This window comes from Haemaphysalis longicornis, unplaced genomic scaffold (genome assembly GCF_048455015.1).
Source record: "Haemaphysalis longicornis isolate Haplotype H1 unplaced genomic scaffold, Haemaphysalis longicornis Haplotype H1 scaffold_12, whole genome shotgun sequence".
Lineage (NCBI taxonomy): Eukaryota > Metazoa > Arthropoda > Arachnida > Ixodida > Ixodidae > Haemaphysalis > Haemaphysalis longicornis.
In genome coordinates this window covers 108,479,510-108,496,896 of record NW_027526225.1, presented here as the reverse complement: position 1 = coordinate 108,496,896, position 17,387 = coordinate 108,479,510, and the positions used below count along the sequence as shown (strand labels likewise).

The 17,387-nt window shown below is 42.5% G+C and overlaps 1 protein-coding gene across 1 annotated transcript in view; it reads left to right on the top strand.

Annotated features, from left to right (window-relative positions):
* Positions 1–524: 524 nt before the first annotated feature.
* LOC144163209 (TBC1 domain family member 2B-like) overlaps positions 525–17,387 on the top strand; it is a 155,924-nt gene continuing 139,061 nt past the window's right edge. The window contains exons 1-5 of the mRNA XM_077694067.1: positions 525–1,208; positions 3,874–4,030; positions 9,663–9,885; positions 11,177–11,415; positions 14,016–14,143. Of these exons, the coding sequence (XP_077550193.1) occupies positions 856–1,208; positions 3,874–4,030; positions 9,663–9,885; positions 11,177–11,415; positions 14,016–14,143 (1,100 nt within the window). The 5' untranslated portion in view covers positions 525–855. The remainder of the gene's footprint in view (positions 1,209–3,873; positions 4,031–9,662; positions 9,886–11,176; positions 11,416–14,015; positions 14,144–17,387) is intronic.

Here is a 17,387-nt window from a genome sequence, read left to right as displayed (position 1 = left end):
CAGTTCGGCTGGAAGATGCGACGGAGCTCGTCGTGGGCATACAGCAGCCGAGAAGCAGGCATTACATCAAACAACTCACACAACTCTTACCGGACCACGCTACGTAATAGGGCAAAGAATGTTTCGCGCTGAAAGAATCAGCGGTTAGCAGCCAGCAAACAAAACCGAAACCGAAACTTTTAGTTTCGGTTTCACAACTTTTTTTGTCAGTTATGACACTTACTTTCTCGTCATCGTAAGACTGTGATGGCTTAAACAAAAAAAAAAGTCAAATAAACCTTAAAATGTATGCATGTTGTTGCGGGTGTTTAAAAGTTGACCTAACTCGCGCTTTTTACGCCATATGGCTCGCGTGACAAAAAGAAATACAAAAAATGCACTGATATTTGTAACGTACTAAAACCTATTTTTAAAACGTAAGTAAGATTTATTAGGAAAATACAAAACTCCTAATTTTCAAGAAAAAGAAATTACGAAACAAACTAACTGTTTGCTCAGAATAAGCGACTCATTTAGCAATATGCACGTGGGCGTGTGCATCGCGGTTGTAAACATGGGAGTGATCGCGGGGTTACCAATGCAGTAGCACGTCCGATCTTTTGTCGCAAGACGAGAAATATGCAGCCTGCCGCACTGGGGGCTTTTGAGTTTCCGAATTCTGAAGCTCTCAGGATCCAAAGCTCGTCTTTGTGACAGGACGACGGCGCGATCGGATCTCGTCTCCGACGCCGCCGATCGCCTTCCGCCGCGAGGCGTGAATGATCGCTGCCTTCGCTCCCATCCGTCATCGCCTTGGTTGACGGCATTCGTATCCAATTACGCGAGTCCGCCGCTGCCTTGCGGCATGCGCCCGAAATGGCCAGTGACAAAGGTGACTGCAGCGGGGGAGACGCCGGCGTGATCGCCCTCCCCAACGAAAGCCGCGACGGCGACGACTCGCCGCCTTCAGCGCTGTCGCCGCCGACAACGTCGTCACGCTCCACGGCCAGCGGTGGCGTTCAGCTGTGCGGATACCTGAACAAGCTAAGCAGCAGGAGCCTCGTCAAAGTGTACCGGCGCCGATGGTTCGCATTCCTCGAGAGCAACTGCAAGCTCTACTACTATCGCGAACCCGATGATGTGAACCCGCTGGGTGAGATCGACATAAAATCGGCCAGCTTCTACCTCGACGTCACGAACTGGGAGAAACCGGGTGTGTTCGTGATCCGGTAAGTTCCACGGCTCACGACGATCGAGCATTTGTTTGAACGTCGCAGAAGGTCCGTTTGATCTGACAGGCGATCATCAGACACCCAACGTATGATTCGCTTATCTATGACAGCTGCCGTCTATGGAAAGACGACGGGTGCTCTTACCACGAAACTCTTGGTTTAATTATAATCAGGAGGGTTCTTTCGCGCTCCCAATTCGCGATCGGCTTGGTAGATCGCTCTTGGATCTCTTCAGGGCAAAGGTTTGTCATCGTAGCATGGCAGCACGATTTCTGAGCTCATGTGATTGCCCTGTAAGCCTGGAATCGGCGCATTCCAGGAACTAAAGTGCGGCGGCTTGATAAGGGTACGCGTATTGAAGGAGTGTAGCCGCTCATATTGCAGCGGTCATCGCAGTACCCGTAGTAGTGCTGTCGTCTGTACAGTTTTGTTGCAGATGCAAATGCGATTTTGACATCGATACCCATCTTACTACCTCCGTCTGTTTATGACGATCGGCGGTTTGCGGTCGTGTTGCACGCGCCCCGGTGTCGACATTCCTTGAATTATTTATTCGGCATGGGTCGGTCGAGCCGCACCTTATATACGTTTCACCCCCCGCACGTAAAGAAAGAAAAGTCACTCTGAGTCATCATGCATTTCTTCCGCATCGAAGAAGAAGAAGAAAAAAAAAACAGGGTTGTTTTATAATTTTGAAAAACCGCTACTACAGGAGTAGTGTGACGTTTGCAGCATATTCTGCTTGCTTCGATGCGAGGCGATTATTTCCTGTATGTACTCAAACATTTTTTTTTTATATGAAAAACAAATCGCAGACAGCACAAAGAATGACACGGCAACAGGCAGCACTGTTAACAATAGTGCCCAAACGGGAAGCAACGAACTGTAGTTGGTGTTTAATGGAAAACAGCGCAAGGCAGGACGACGAAAGGGGAGACATCATGCAGCGCTGCTTCGTGTCTCGTATTCCTCCATCCTGTTTGTGTGCTGTCCTCTATTTGAGCGTTATGTACCAACTAGACTGCTTTAACTTTGTTTTGACTGCGCACACCACCCCAGCCGTGTCCAGTTCTGTACAAGTCTCAGATATTTTTCGTGTTTGTATGTCTATTTAAAAAAAAAAAGCAGAAGATGGAATAAGAATTCATATTTATAATTTAGTATCGTTGACTAGATGTCCATGAAATTTCCCACAGAGCACTCACTGGTATTTTGTGTGTGTGACTTCCTATATAACACTTAAAATAGCTGCGTTTCACTGTCACATCTAAGCTTGAATATACTGCTACACTTACACACATGCTGCTTGATAGCAATTTTATTTAGATGCGAGTGAGTAAATGATAAAGAATTCAAAATTTTGTGCAAGATTGAAGTTCTCGGAATGCTGCGTGCAAATGTGTTTGAATATTTTTGATTGAGGCTGGAAGAATAAATACATTGCTCGGTTGGAAAGCGGGGTCTTGACATATGAAACATCTAACGATACAGGATTTCGACGCAAAAAATTTTCCCTTTCACATTAAATGGGCACATGTGGCAGTTTGCCGCACAAAAGATGCAAGTGCTTAGTTGTTTGCTTTCTTTTTAATGCGGCATTTTAGTGTAACAGGACTGTACTCCTGTTATCGTGGCTGTAGCTATATCAGCAGTACTATGCAGTGCCAGCATTGTTTTGGAACTAACTGTTAGTGCGTTGCAATGTTGGCGTAGCTATAGTAGTGGTAACGCGGTGCTGTCCTGATAAAACACTGCAGTAGCGATGAAAGAAATATATCACGGAAAACATAATTATTTATCTACCATATACAGTGCTGGAAAACTCATAGGAAGGATTTATAATGTTTGTCTATTTCAGAATTCTCTCAAAGAATTTTACCTTATAGTTTGTCTTTGTAGTATAATTTTGCTCACAGGTTTCTAAGCTGGTAGAATTTCTTTTTAAATCCACGTAAAAACGTCCCAGTAGAAAAAGGGTTGAATTTGAAGAGGTTGTTTTGACCAAGCCTATGCACAAACTCTAGGAAGCCTTGCCGATGCGAATTCTATGCATTAAAGGAGCCATGAAGACAAAATACAAGTTTGGTTTATTAGAAAGGCTGCTTTGTCCTGATAAAAATGATACCAATTTCATCGCAAACTTAAAAAAAAAAAAATTGAGATATTAGTGGAGCTGTGGCGACTCGCTAGCCAGTTTCCGGCAACTTTTCTGTGACGTCACAGAATCTTCTTTAGGCGATTGACGGCGGCCGAACTAATCAATTGCCAGGACACATGACTGGACGATTGTAGTGGGGCCACTAGTTCCGTTTGATCGAATCACTTGAATGCTAACGTGCACATAACCCACTGAAAATTATGCTTTTAGTGCTGGCCCATATGACGTCACTCGCGCTGATAACACGTCACGGTGGCACGAAATTTGGAAGTTCTTAAGTATTTCTTGCGTTTTTATCAGTTAAAAAACGCCTTTAGTGGCCAGAATGGAGCTGAGTGAGGTACTGAAGCCTAACTCTTTAAAGTTAAACAAAGTTGTATTTTCTCTTTATGGACCCTTTAAGGTCTCAACAGAGTGGCTCAAGTGGATGCGTGCTAATGACTGAAACTTTGCGAGGCACTGAGGTTGCAAGTATATTCTTCGTGTTATTTTTACCGCCCCCAGCACTCCTCAACGGCAGTACCACCTCGAGGCTAAGGACCGCCAAGCGAGCCTGTACTGGCTGCAGGAGCTCCAGTGGTATCGCCGAGCGTACAGCCAACAGCGAAACCTGAACCTCAAGCACAGCCGATCCGTCTCTGAAAGCTGCTCAACCTCTCAGGTGTGTGTGTGTGTGTGGGTGCATATATCATCGCACTGGAATGTAAAGTGACACAATACTCTTGGAAGTATATGGAACAAAAGGAATGTACCGGTACTGGTACTTGGAATCGGTACCACAAAAATAATTGAAAAAAAATTTACCTTGATGCCATATGACCAGAGCCAATTTCGGATTCTGAATTGTTTTCAACCATTATGCACCCAAAAAATAGCCATCGACGTGTTTTTAATTTTCAGATACATCCGGTGAAATTTGGTGCTAACCCTAGTCTTTAACCTCTCTTTTGTCAACGGAAGCTTTTCAGCAGAGTTATAAGCTGCTAAAGTCACTGTTATACAGAAAAAAAAAGACCGGAATGTACTATCTAATTACAGACCAATTTTTATATTGCCCATATTTTTTTCGAAGCGCTCAAAGAAACTCATTTATATTAGCAGAATTGCTGTGGGGATTACAGAAGGGTCGTTCACTTGAAATCGCTCTCTTGGATAAGAAAGAATTTATACAGTAAGATATAAAACAGAATAACTTTGTACTAGGAATCTTCGTTGACTTCTTGAAAGCATTTTATTTACTCAATCGAACCTTGCTTTTACAGAAATTGTGATATATGGCATCCGTGGAATAGCACTTGAAATCATAAAAAGTTATTTTGCTTACTATAACCAATGTGTATCAGTAAATAACTATGCACCTTTAACTTAATAAGCACCGTATGGTGTCCTCCAAGGAAGCATACTGAGTCCTTATTTATTTAATGCATAAATTATGTAGTATGAATTGATCAATCAGCCAAATTTATTATCTACGCAGATGACACGAGCTTATTTTTTACTGATAATGATTGCAAAAGACTGTTTGAATGAGGCAATGAAATTTTGCTTAAATTGGCTACGTTGTCCTCATCTTACGGCATGATTATAATAACGGATAAAACGAAAGTGGTAATTTTTAGAGCAAAAGACAAGGATATAATACCAGATGCTCTCTTTCTGAACAAAACTAGAATCGAAGTAGTCGACAGGATTAGAGCACTAGGTGTATTTTCTTTGAACATTGGTATGGAATTTCCAGATTGATCACATAGTGAAAAAACTAGCCCATACCGTTAGAGTGCTCTATTGAAGTTTGGTCCTATTTCCTTCGAAAACCATGCTAATATACAATTCGCTCTTGTCTTGCTTACCCTATTGCTTCCTTGTATGGGGCACCAAAACCTCTTCAAACATTACAAAACTCGCACGTCTTCAAAATAAAGCAGTTTGCATAATTTCTGACGCTCTTTTCAATACTTCAGCAGGCCTGCTTAAAAAATTCAACCTGATTCGTGTAGACAATTTCTATAATTACCACCTAAGCACAGATTTAAGAGGTAATGCAAAGGTGTAACGAGACGTTTTTTTACTAGCTTTGTGCAATTAATTTTCAATGTACCTGTGTACAGCACACTCCATGTTGAACAGTGGAGAATCGACTTTTTTGTCATCTGTTCGAGGGTTTATAAAGTGGAGGGGAGGGTTTGGAGCTTGTAACCCTTCTTTTTCTCTGACTGCCCATTTTCAATCTAAGGTCAACTGGACTAGAAATAGTTCTTTGCCTTTGAGGAAAATTCATCTCTGTCCATTCAGTTGAGGCTTGCAATTGCTCCTACCACGCTATTCAAGTTTTTTTTTTTATCCCAAGCTTTATGTCACCAGAGTTTAAAGAACTGTTTTACTACACAGGAATGCCTTTCAGTTTCCCTGTCTATTGTTAAAACTTCCCACCCCCTAATCCACCCCTATCTTCAAAACAAATGGACATAGTATTGACAGTGATAAGGTGCGCAAATAGGATATTGTGCAAGAAAATTTGCTACCTTACCATGCAACGTTAGTTGGCAGTGGTGGAATTACTGTATTTTCACGTCTATAACCCGCCCCTCCATATAATCTGCACTTTCAGTTTCAGCCTGCCAGAAAAACAAAACAAAAAAAAATCCTTGCGTATTGCCCGCAATTTTGATACAGGAAAGGCAGCACCAAAGCTACTGCTCAATATGCAGACAGAAAAAGCAAACTGTATTTATCAAGTAGAATGCCCTGACTGCAAGGCGGAAGTCACAATTCACTAATAAAACTTAGTTGTTAAAGTGCGCTCGTCCTTGTTTTTTCTTTCTTGTCCTTGTATGTTTTGCACAATCGCTGCCATGGAAGGCTTAGTCAGTGTTACTGCGCAGGAGCTTCACGGCACAACGCACATTGCCGGGAAGCTACACTAAAAGAAAAGCCCCCCGTATTGTCCGCACCCCTACATTGCCACTGAAATTTTCACATTTTTGGTGTGGGTTATACGCACAAAAATATGGTATACATGCTGATTTAAACTTGCTTCCCCAGCTCCAAGTTGTTTATCACTTTACTCTACAGCTCGAAAGAACGAAAAGGGAAGGCTATCTTTCGAGCGCAGTAAAAGAGAGACATAACTGTGGGCTTCGGAGGTCAAGATAGAGCACAGATAACCAGAGTTTGCACACACTAGAGACCCACACGTTCTTCTGGGGTTTACCTGGATTCTTGAAACATGTCAGCGTCTCAGGATAGCTACTCACTGCCCCGCCCTCCCGATAAGAGAGCCGTAGGTTGGGAAACTGTATCTTTCTTATCTAGCATTTCCTCTCTCAGACGGGGAGTCGTTACGTTTATGTCACCAGTCTTGGCCTCTCTGTCGTTTTGACGTAGAAACTGCGAGTTTGCTTGCAAGCCAAAGCTTGCTCTTTCAGCCGTTGACTAAGCTTGTAGCAGGTGAGTTGTTTTTCATGCGCTCCTTGTGAGCAATTGTCCTGCGTTCTTCAGCTGTTGGGTACAGTAGTGTTTGGATCTGGAAAATATATAGTAACTTGATGCGTGTAGAGAGACGCTAAGTTACGTGCTGCGTAAGGGGGGGACACTCGTTTTAAAACAACTTCTTTCAATTTTCAAGTTAACTTTGTGAAACTTGTTAGTTGATTGATTGTAGGGTTTAACGCGCCGACGCAACGCAGGCGATGAGGCGCGCCGTAGTGGAGGGCTCCGGATTAATTTTGACCACCTGGGGATCTTTAACGTGCGCCGAAATCTCGTACATACGGGCGTTTTTGCTTTTCGCCTCCATCAGAAAAGCGGCCGCCGCGGCCGGGAATTGAACCCGCGACCTCGTGCTCGTGAAACTTGTTAGTCTTGCTGTGTTTTTCCACTGATTTTAAATATGCCATTATTTTTTAAGGGGGCAGACTGGTCTTAGAGCTATATTTTTTATTTACCAACCAATTTTAATGAAACTGCACTGCGTTATAGAGTTTTTTGTGCTGATTTTAAATCTCCTATTAGATTTTTTGTAAGCTGGTTATATTTTGAGTTAATTAATGATTAATTGCCATTATTTTGGGACACAGTTACAAAATAACCACTCCATGCAGAATGGCAATTACCACGTGGCTAGGCAGACAAATGACTAAAGAATACAACATAGGAAGAACTTTTTTGATTTAGCTATTTTTGGTCGTTTTACAACACAGGGAACTTCGCTTCTCCCGCGCTCTGCCAGAAATGGCTCGCAGGTGGTGCCAATTGAACACAATAATAATTTCCCAAAGCCTCCATTTAAAAAATTTGTTTCCTATATTGTATTCTCCACACATTTTGGTATCAGAAGCAAAAAGAATTAAAGTTGTACCTGCTCTGGGTGCCAAGATATCTGAGGATGAAATGCTAGCTTTGCATTGCAAGAAAAGTGCCGTTTCACCATCGAATTCTGCGCTAACTGAGCTGAAGAGTGCACTTTAAAATGCTATTATAATATAATAACAACAAAATATGATGCCCTTTGATGAGGAAATTTACAGACTGTTAGAAAAATGGCCGTGGAGGCCAAAAATTCCATTTTTGAGAAAACGCTTTTTTTGACCGTTTTTCGGCCCCAAAGACCCAACTGCCCCCTTAAGTTGGTCAATTAGTTCCCAAGGTTATTGAGATAATTAGCCATTTTTGGTGAAACAATAGAAAAAACAGTGTTGGTCATAAAACTAATATTTATATTTTCTAATACTATGAACCCTTGGGAATGCAATAATCGAAGCAGTTTTTTATGCATTGCTTGGAACTAAATTTACAGCTCATTAAACTTAGATGGCACCAGTGGCAAGGAACCATTTTGAGTGCCCATTTCAAACACCAAAGTTTAATGAGTTGTAAAATTAGTTCCAAGCGGTGCATCAAAAAAACGATTCTCTTATTGCACTCACCAGGGTTCATAGTATTGGAAAATATAAAGATTACAGTTTTATGACCGACAACATTTTGTCTATTGTTTGACCAAAAATGGCTAATTATTTCTAATTACCTTGGGAACTAACTGACCAACTGAAAAAATAATGACATATTTGAAATCAGTGGGAAAAAAACAGCAAGTCTGACAAGTTTCCCAAAGTTTACTTCAAAATTAAAAGAAGTTTTAAGACCAGTGTCCCCACTAAGTTTGATGTTTTGAATTGGTTTGCTTTTAGAAAATAGATCCAGTTGATGCTTACCCATGGCTTTTCTGACGTTTTTTGTTTCGCTGGTTTGCTGACCAGGGACAATGATTGTTCATGTTTTTGCACATTTTACGTACACATTTAAAAGTGTCGCTCATTAGGTGTAGTTCACAAAAGTCAAACAAATTGTGGTTTTAAATATTAACCTCCTAGATGCTTGGTGTGTTAAGTACTCACTAAGAAGTCCTTTCTATGGAGAAGGTTGCTATAGTTAAATGGGTAAAACATAAATGTGTAAGAAACACAATTTTGAAAGAGTAATTTGAATTCTTTGCTAATTGTTGGAGTTACATTACTTATGCTGATTTTCTCTTTTAGCTTTGTTACTCTTAGAAGCATTTATGAGTTTTTATGCTTTTTATGTTGCATTAAAGTTTTTGTATTTACTAGATATACATGCTACATTCTGCGGTTGTCATGGATTAGAGATTATGTTGCGATGTTGAGGTCACGTAAAGCTATACGTCAGCACATTTTAAAAAATGTCTCACAGATCTCGTGTACAACTGCACCCCTTATACACAACGAAAATACTCGTATGGGAAAAATAATTAGAGCTCCAACATATAACACATTGTGGCAGCTTTGTGTTCACAAACAAAACAAATTAATTTTTGCTTACTGTTCTTTTTGGCGAGCTGTTGTGACTGCATTTCTGTTGCAACTAAGTAGTTTTTTTGTGCTTAACCGTTTAACTTGATTAGAGTGCCTAAAATAACACATGGCCACATATAAGCAACGCTGTCATGGTTTGCAGTTGTCACGCCATAGAAAGCACATGAACTGTGGCGTATGTCATTATGTTCATATGTGAACACACATATGTGAACATATGAACATACCGGGATAGCATCTCTGGACATCATCTCAGGATAGCCTGCCTGTCAGTAGTTCACATCGGAAGATGAAGAAAAAGAAGAGAGGTGCAAACATAATATATCACTCAAAAAGTCTTTCGCTAGGCCTTCTCCTTCAAACCTTGAAGCACCCGAGAAATTTTTCGCGCAGCAGCATGTTGCAACATTATTGCAACAGTTTTTCAAAGTTATCTGCGGCCCTCGTAATCTTCTGCTGCAGGTAACAAGCGGACTGCTTTACAAGGAACGGCCGGGAGCCGGCGAGGTTTGCGGAAGCGACGATCCGGATCGGGGGCTGCTCTTATCTCCGGTGGAGTGTCCGACAACGGTCGTTGGAGAGCACACCGCCACCCAGCCCGCCCCCCAGTCTCCCCTCGCGTCGTCCGTACTCTCCAACCTTAGGCACTCTTTTCAAAAGAAGCCGCAGCATTTGAGCGGGGAAGGTGAGTTGGGCCTCGTTCTGTTGAAGAGGCCACGAATATGAAGTACACCTTTGTTCAGTCTGAAAGAACTAGTAACTCACTTAGCTCCATGCAAGCCACGAAAGGCGCCTTTTAAAGATGATAGTTTTTCTTGGGCTACTTGAACAGGAAAATTTTGGTCTGTCTGTCTGTCACTCGATTCAGCTAGCCGGCCAAAGTGAAGCAGATGCTGCGCAATAGTCTTATATACCCACAGCCAAATCTAAACGTGTAAGTCCGGTGGCAATGTTCATACTTGTCAACATTGTTGAACAAGAACCGGACATTATGCAGAAAATCAATACATGAGTGATATCTGCAGTATTCCTTTATGGATGCTTGATTTTTCCGATAGCAAATGAAATACTATGTCCACTGCAGAAAATAAAACACTCCATCGCCTGCTGTCGCCCATGCCACTATAGCTTCTCGCGGCATTTTAAGAAATCAAACAGCAACAGTTAGGAAAGGTTCTACTAGATAGGTTCCACATTCCGCTTGGAACGCACGTGGAGAAGAGCAACGTGGTTCTATAAACGTTGTAGTAGGATGCCTCGATTCTCACGCGTCTCCGCCGTACGGCAGTGCTGGCATTGAGGCACCCGATCTGGAGTAGTGGAAGGCGGTAAATTTAAATTGACTTGAGCGAACATCTAGCGTTTTTATCTTGGGAGGAGCGCGACGGGAGAGGAACAGCATGATAGGTGAGCGGGAAAGTGAAGGGAGGCATTTACTTGGCAAACATCTATCGTCTTTCGTTGACATTTGCAATGAAAGGAGAAGATACACGGCCTTTTCTCTTTTTTTGTTAATGAATGTCTGAAAAAGAAACTCTCAAGAATAATCTTTTTCTTTTTGTCATTTGAAGTTTGAAGTTTATTTATTTTGCCACTATAGCAGAGTGTGTTTTACAGAGAACAGTTGTGGTGTGGAAAGTGGAAAAGAAGCTGCGCTGTCGCTGCTTGACTAGTCGCACCTCCCATCTGTACAAGGCAGCAGAGCGACAGTACAGTAAACCTCGTACGATCTTGATGTAAGATTGAAAAGAAAAAAAAAAATAACACTCCAGTGGTAACTTTCAAGTACAGATATCAGGGTTGAGATATTGTATTGCAATATTGTATTATTCATAGCAAGATTGAGCTATTGTATTACACTGGAATCACCTCAAATAACGGTTTACATCCCTGAAAGGACATTTTAGGTCTTTAAGCAGACATCTAAAAATGTCACAGTTTGTGTATAACTAGTCTTTCGCATGGTGAATTTTCAGAAGGCAAAACTGAAGGGTTCAGCCACTTTTACACCGGTGAAGATGATGATTTCGAGTACGCGGACTGTGACATTCCATCATCGCCTACGAAACTAAAATCCCCGGCCGTCTTCACATCTTTCAAGAAAAAGCTGCAGCATTCCTTCAAAACTCGGCCCAGGGTGGAACTGGAGATGTTCCATTCGGCGCCGCCCATTCTGCGAAAGCTCCAGGAGGGGATGTGCACCAAGTGCAAAGAGGTAAAACGATGCGAGAAATAGTTGTGCATGTTTTCCATTGCTGCTTATTCTCTGTTGCCAATCTTTGAGAACCAATTAAACTGGTGGGAAACAGTTAGGCAGGAATGCAGAGGGTTGTAGATGTGCTTAAAGGAGTACTGACACAAAAATTTCATGTTCCATTTTTGTTGCTTTGATCTATGCTTAATGGTCTGGTGAACCCAAAACAGCATTTTAAATACTTGAGCGCGTGATAATTACATTGAATGGTCTGAAAATTGTTTCAATTTCCCGCGCTTTCAGCCCGAAAGGCGCATATGACAGAATCCAGGCGTCAAAACACTGTGGAGGGTGGTGAGGGTGTTGTTTCGACCGCGCTGCTTGAGCTCAACGGCTGAGCTGCCTGAAGGTGCTAGGCCCACCATTGCTCCAGAAATTCGATGACCGCTTTCAATAAAAGTCCTGATGGCGACTTCTGCTGCGATTTCGGGCTATATTATCGCTTCCTTTCCTTTGTGTGGAACTTTATTTTTGCCAATAGTGCCTTTTTCTGGGCAGCGATTATGCCTGTAGCTCTGGCTACGTGCACCCGTTTGTGAATGCGCCAGCACCCAGTCGCCGCTCACGGGGCCACGCGCGTGAAGGAACGTCATGAGTTTTTGTTGAGCGCTGTCCACATCACTTCTTTTGGCTACCCCGGGATGATGTCATGCTGATATCCATTTGCTGAGCACCGTTCTGCATGCTGTTTCGTCGGCGCGATGAATGAGATCAAATTAAAGTAGTATGTTCCTCGCGTCGCAGGCCGCTCATATTTCAGCTAGGGTAGTCTGTTGAGTAAAGGAAGCGAACTGTGCAATAATATTAATGCCGAAAATTGGTATCAGTACCCCTTTAAGGGGGGCCACTGCTCTTGAAACAATTTCTTCTAATTTTTAAGTAAACTCTGTGAAACTTGTCAGTCTTGCTGCTTTTCCACCACTGATTTCAAATATGCTATTATTTTTTAAGTCAATTAGTTCCTAAGATAATTAGAGATAATTAGTCATTTTTGGAGGAACAATAGAGAAAGCAGTATTGGCCATAGCAATGTGACCTTTACATTTTCCAATACTATGAACACTGGTGGATGTAATAGGAGAAGCGGTTTCTTGATGCACCACTTGGACATAATTTTACAGCTCATTAAACTTTGGTGTTTCAAAGGGGAATTCGAAATAGTTACTTGCCACTGGTCCCACCAAAGTTTATTAGGGTCCCACCCCTACGTATAGTCGTCCTCTATGCACCCTGTGCAGCTACTGCTCTCTCAATTGGCGCACACAGTTGCTGCCGTGCCTAGCATGGTCATTGATTCAGCCGCTTCTAGATCTGAATTAGTTTCAGTGCTTGGTAGAAGAAAACTGCAAAAAAAAAGACCGGTAAAATAGTCCTGCCATAAGCCGCAGTCATGGAGGTTGATGCTTCACATAATTTCAATGTCTGAGGCACCAGATGGCATCGTTGTTTAGGCTTATTCGGGTAGTTTCGACGACAGTGTAAACGGGGTGCAACACTGACATCTGCACTTGCATAGTGCCATTTAATTAAGCAGAAACTATTTTTAACAGTGAAGCTTTTTAGCAAATTGCAATTTTTCCAAGATTTTTTTCCAATTGTAATTTTTCCAAGTAATTTTCCGATACCAAGAAATTGTCAAGCATGCGCATGTGAGTGCAGGCTTCGCAGCAGTCGCGCAGCGAACCTGGCATGTTTGTCAAGCCAAGCATACCCACTTAGGGAGCTTGACCAAGATTGCGGTGACCATGTATGTGTACCTCACGACGACCGCCCAGTGTCCCTGGTGCTTGTTTGTCAGGCAAAGCATAACCACTTCGGGAGATTGGCCAAGATTGCGGCGACCGCCCGGCAGTTTAAAAAAACCAAGAAAATGCCAAGTGCTCGTGTGTGTGTGCCTCGCGACGACCGCCCAGCATCCCCAGCACACGTTTGTCAAACCGAACATACCCACTGAGGGAGATTGGACAAGATTAAAAAAAACTCCAGCGTTTGCCGTAGTAGTGGCAAAACTTAATCGGAGCGAGAAAGGCACACCATAGTGTACGCCCCTCCAAGGTGATGTCCAAGGATTATCACTTCCAAAAAATGAAATAAACTCACACTTATAGTAACAATGGTGGAGTAAAGGTCATTGCTGCATCGAAGAAGAAGAAGCCAACTTAAACCTTCGTGATGGTCGTGAAGGTTGTGAACAGCTTCGCTACCTTTAAGTCTTACGCATTAGTGTGAGCTTCCTTCATTTTAGGTGCGAAGCACCTTAGGACCTCGTTTTGTCTGGGGCTTGGCGCCTGTGTACACAGTATTGCGCATGCACGAGGAGCATGGGATTGGATTTGGATTGAAATGGATTGTATTGGATTTGGATTGGATTGGTATATACTGTACACACATGTTGTCACTCATTTACAAGTGCGAGTTGGCAATGCCACAGGTGCTTTACGGTAAAAACGATCCCCAGTGCTTCGCCCACTCGTCATTATTCACTTTGTGGAGATGCGTGAATTTTTTTAGCGATGTTCTCACGCAATGTTTCTCTTTTTTTTTCTTTTCTGCACCCCAAGCTGGAGCGGGAAGCAAGTGCCTTACGGGAAGAGCTGCAGTGCAAGGAGGACGAACTGTGTGCCAGCAAGGAGGTGATCAAGGTGCTTCGACAGCAGCTAGACCTTGGGAGCACAGAACAGGAGACACTGTGAGGCTTTTAACGATCTTTGTACTGGGAGTACACTAGCCTGAACGTGTCTGTTGACACCCAGCTCAGACTCTTTGAAAGAATTACAGGGTGTGTTGCCTCTTCCCGAGGTCCTCAAAACAGTTCTCAACTTCATGACCCCTTCTGTTGCTGTACTCGCTTATTTTATCGTAAAAGTGAAATACCGTATTTTCCAGTGTATAAGTCGCAGTTTTTTTCTGAAATTTTCGTTGGTGCATCTTATCCACCGGTGCGACCTATGTATAGAAAAAATCCCGCACATGGCGGCCGCACGTGGTCCATGCTCAAAAAGGTGCCTGTGTGCTGCATGATGTCAGCACACATTAAAGACACAGCTTTATGGTCTAAATGAGTGAATTATTTGTTAGCGAGTCGGAGGAAGAAGGCTTCAATGGTTTTGCGTAAACGCCATCGGTAAGTACATGTCATATGTGTGTGTAAGTCATTTTTGAGAAGTTTGTTCTGTCTAGACTTTGGACAGCAGATGCACGCGTCTAGCAGTGCTTACCGGGGGATGCGTCCAGAGGCGGCGGCCACCGCAACCATGCACTTTCGTCGCACTTTCTAACAAACTGATCTTCTATGAGTTTACCTGATTAACAAGTGCGTTTTGTACACCGGTGCATCTTATACAGACTTATATATGCGTTTTTTTATTTTTTGGAAAAACTCATTTTGAGGGGGGTGCGACTTATACAAAAGTGCAACTTACAGACCGGAAAATACGGTAAATGAATTTGAACTTAAGATGAACTTGATAAAACCCAGAATAAGAAGAAAGAGTAGTACAATACATGCCATCACACAAACACATATTACAGGGGTATATATGTCTACTTGCAGGTATACAATAGCCAACCGATTTTTTGGTCCTTGAGGGGAACGAAAAATAGTCCGAATAAAAGAGCAGTTTGAAAAATTCATGAGTCATTACTCCTGTGGGACAACTGTCGATTCCTCGGGAAAGTGCGAAGTATCCAGCAAGTCCGAATTTTTGGAGTCTGAAAAAACAGTCGGCTGCTGTATTCTCTGTACATCAAGCTGAGCAAAAAAATGTGACAGACGTTAAAGGGGGCACACTGCTCTTACCACAACTTTTTAAGTAAGCTGTGTGAAACTTGTCAGTCTTGCAGCCTTTTTCCCACTGATTTCAAATATGCCATTATTTTTTGAGTCAGTCCACTAGTTCCCAAGATAATTAGAGATAACTAGTCATTTTTGGAGGAACAATAGATGAAAAAGTGTTAGTCACAAAACTGTAATCTTTATATTTTCCAATACTATGAACCCTGGTGAGTGCAATAAGAGTATTGGTTTTCTGATGCACCTCCTGGAACTAATTTTACAGCTCATTAAACTTTTGTGGCACCAGTGGCAAGGTGCCATTTTGAATGCCCATTTCAAACACCGAAGTTTAATGAGCTGTAAAATTAGTAAAACGCGATGCATAAAAAAACTGAGTATTGGAAAATATACAGATTACAGTTTTGTGACCAGCACTGTTTTGTCTACTGTTCCTTCAAAAATGGCAAATTATCTCTAATTATCTTGAAAACTAATTGACTGACAAAAAATAATGGCATATTTGAAATTAGTGGGAAAAAGGCTGCAAGATTGACAAGCTTCACCGAGTTTACTTGAAAATTAAAAGAAACTGTTTTTAAAGCCGTGTCCCCCTGAAGTCTATCTGAGCTGTTGTGGTCCACTGATTATTTTTTCCTGATGTATGCTAAGTAGACCGCACTGCAATTAGTGACAGAAGGATTAAAGCAATGGGACAAGGAACTGAAAGCAAGGACAAGACGTCTAGGCCTAAGCAGCTCTAGCCGTTTTGAAGTGCTTGAGACTGCCGCCAAGATTACCGGTATACATGCCGTCATAGTTAAGACGGGGGCTAAACATATAAAAGGTATGAGACTGCACTCATTTTAAGACTGCAACTCGGCAGACTACTTGGTTGTCAAGAGTTATGTAAGGGAGTCACCTTCTGCGCTTATGTAATGGGGTCACCTTCTGCGCTTAGCCGGCAAGCGGGCTTCACCTACCGACTCTCTTATGGGGAAAGACTGAAACCCCGACACTTTGTGTATTGCTCAGTGGCCACGGTGAGTTCGGGCGTAAAAGGAAGTGAGGACTCTACAAACACGTTTATTAATTAACTAACGAATACAAAAACAACACTGGCTAATTAGCTATGGAGACGGAAGATGAATTCTATCCGCACCCTGACGAAAAATGAGTAAAGAAAAGATACAACACTCGGTCAGGCTTGGTACCCAGGATAAGGAGATGTTCACGCAAACGGGAACTCTGGTTGCAAGATGTGGGGATGGACTCCTGCTTTTTTACGGTGTCTGATTCGAAGACAGCCTCGTCTTGCAAGTTTTTGGTGGAATCGGAGGAAGCTGACCACCCCTCACTCTTTATACTTCCTCGCGTCCAGCAAACAAACCCCCACGGGCTACTAGTGTGTACAGGAAAGTTAGATATATGCTATGATTTAGAGCTTTTTATTTACTTTAGGAAGAAATGATGACGGGCTTCCATCTTTGATGGACTTTGTTTTTTAAAGGTTGGTATCGATCGTGAGAAGAGAAAAAACAATTCCAAATTCAGTGCTATAGAGTTATTTGCATTGCATAGCTACTTGGCGTTGTGCTAGTTTCGGTGACCCGAGTAAATGCGGCATAGTTATGCTATAAGAACGTACCTTATTTTCACACGTATAACCCGCCCCTGCATATAATCCGCACCCCAACTTTCAGCCGTGCGGAAAAGAAAAAAAAATCCTCGTGTATTGCCGGCACATTTGATACAGGAAAGGCTGCACCAAAGCTACTGCTCAAGCAACACATCACATACTTTGTAGACAGAACAAGCGTATATTTAGCAAGTAGAATACACTGACTGCGAGGCGAAAGCCACAATTCACTCGGTGTCACTGCTCTCGCTAGAGCTGTGGAAGGCTTAGTCAGTGCTACTGCGTAAGAGCTTCACGACACAACGCGCATTGCCGCGAAGTTGCACTAAAGGAAATACCTCGCGCATTATTCGCACCCCTACTTTGCCACTGAAATTTTCGCATTTTTGGTGCGGGTTATACGCGTGAAAATACGGTACTCTTGTGTTAATGATTTAGCATAAATAGAATGGCAATAACGAAAATAGCTACGTATGTCACCACACTGTGTCTGAAATGGTTGTGAGGTTGATTGGGTATCTA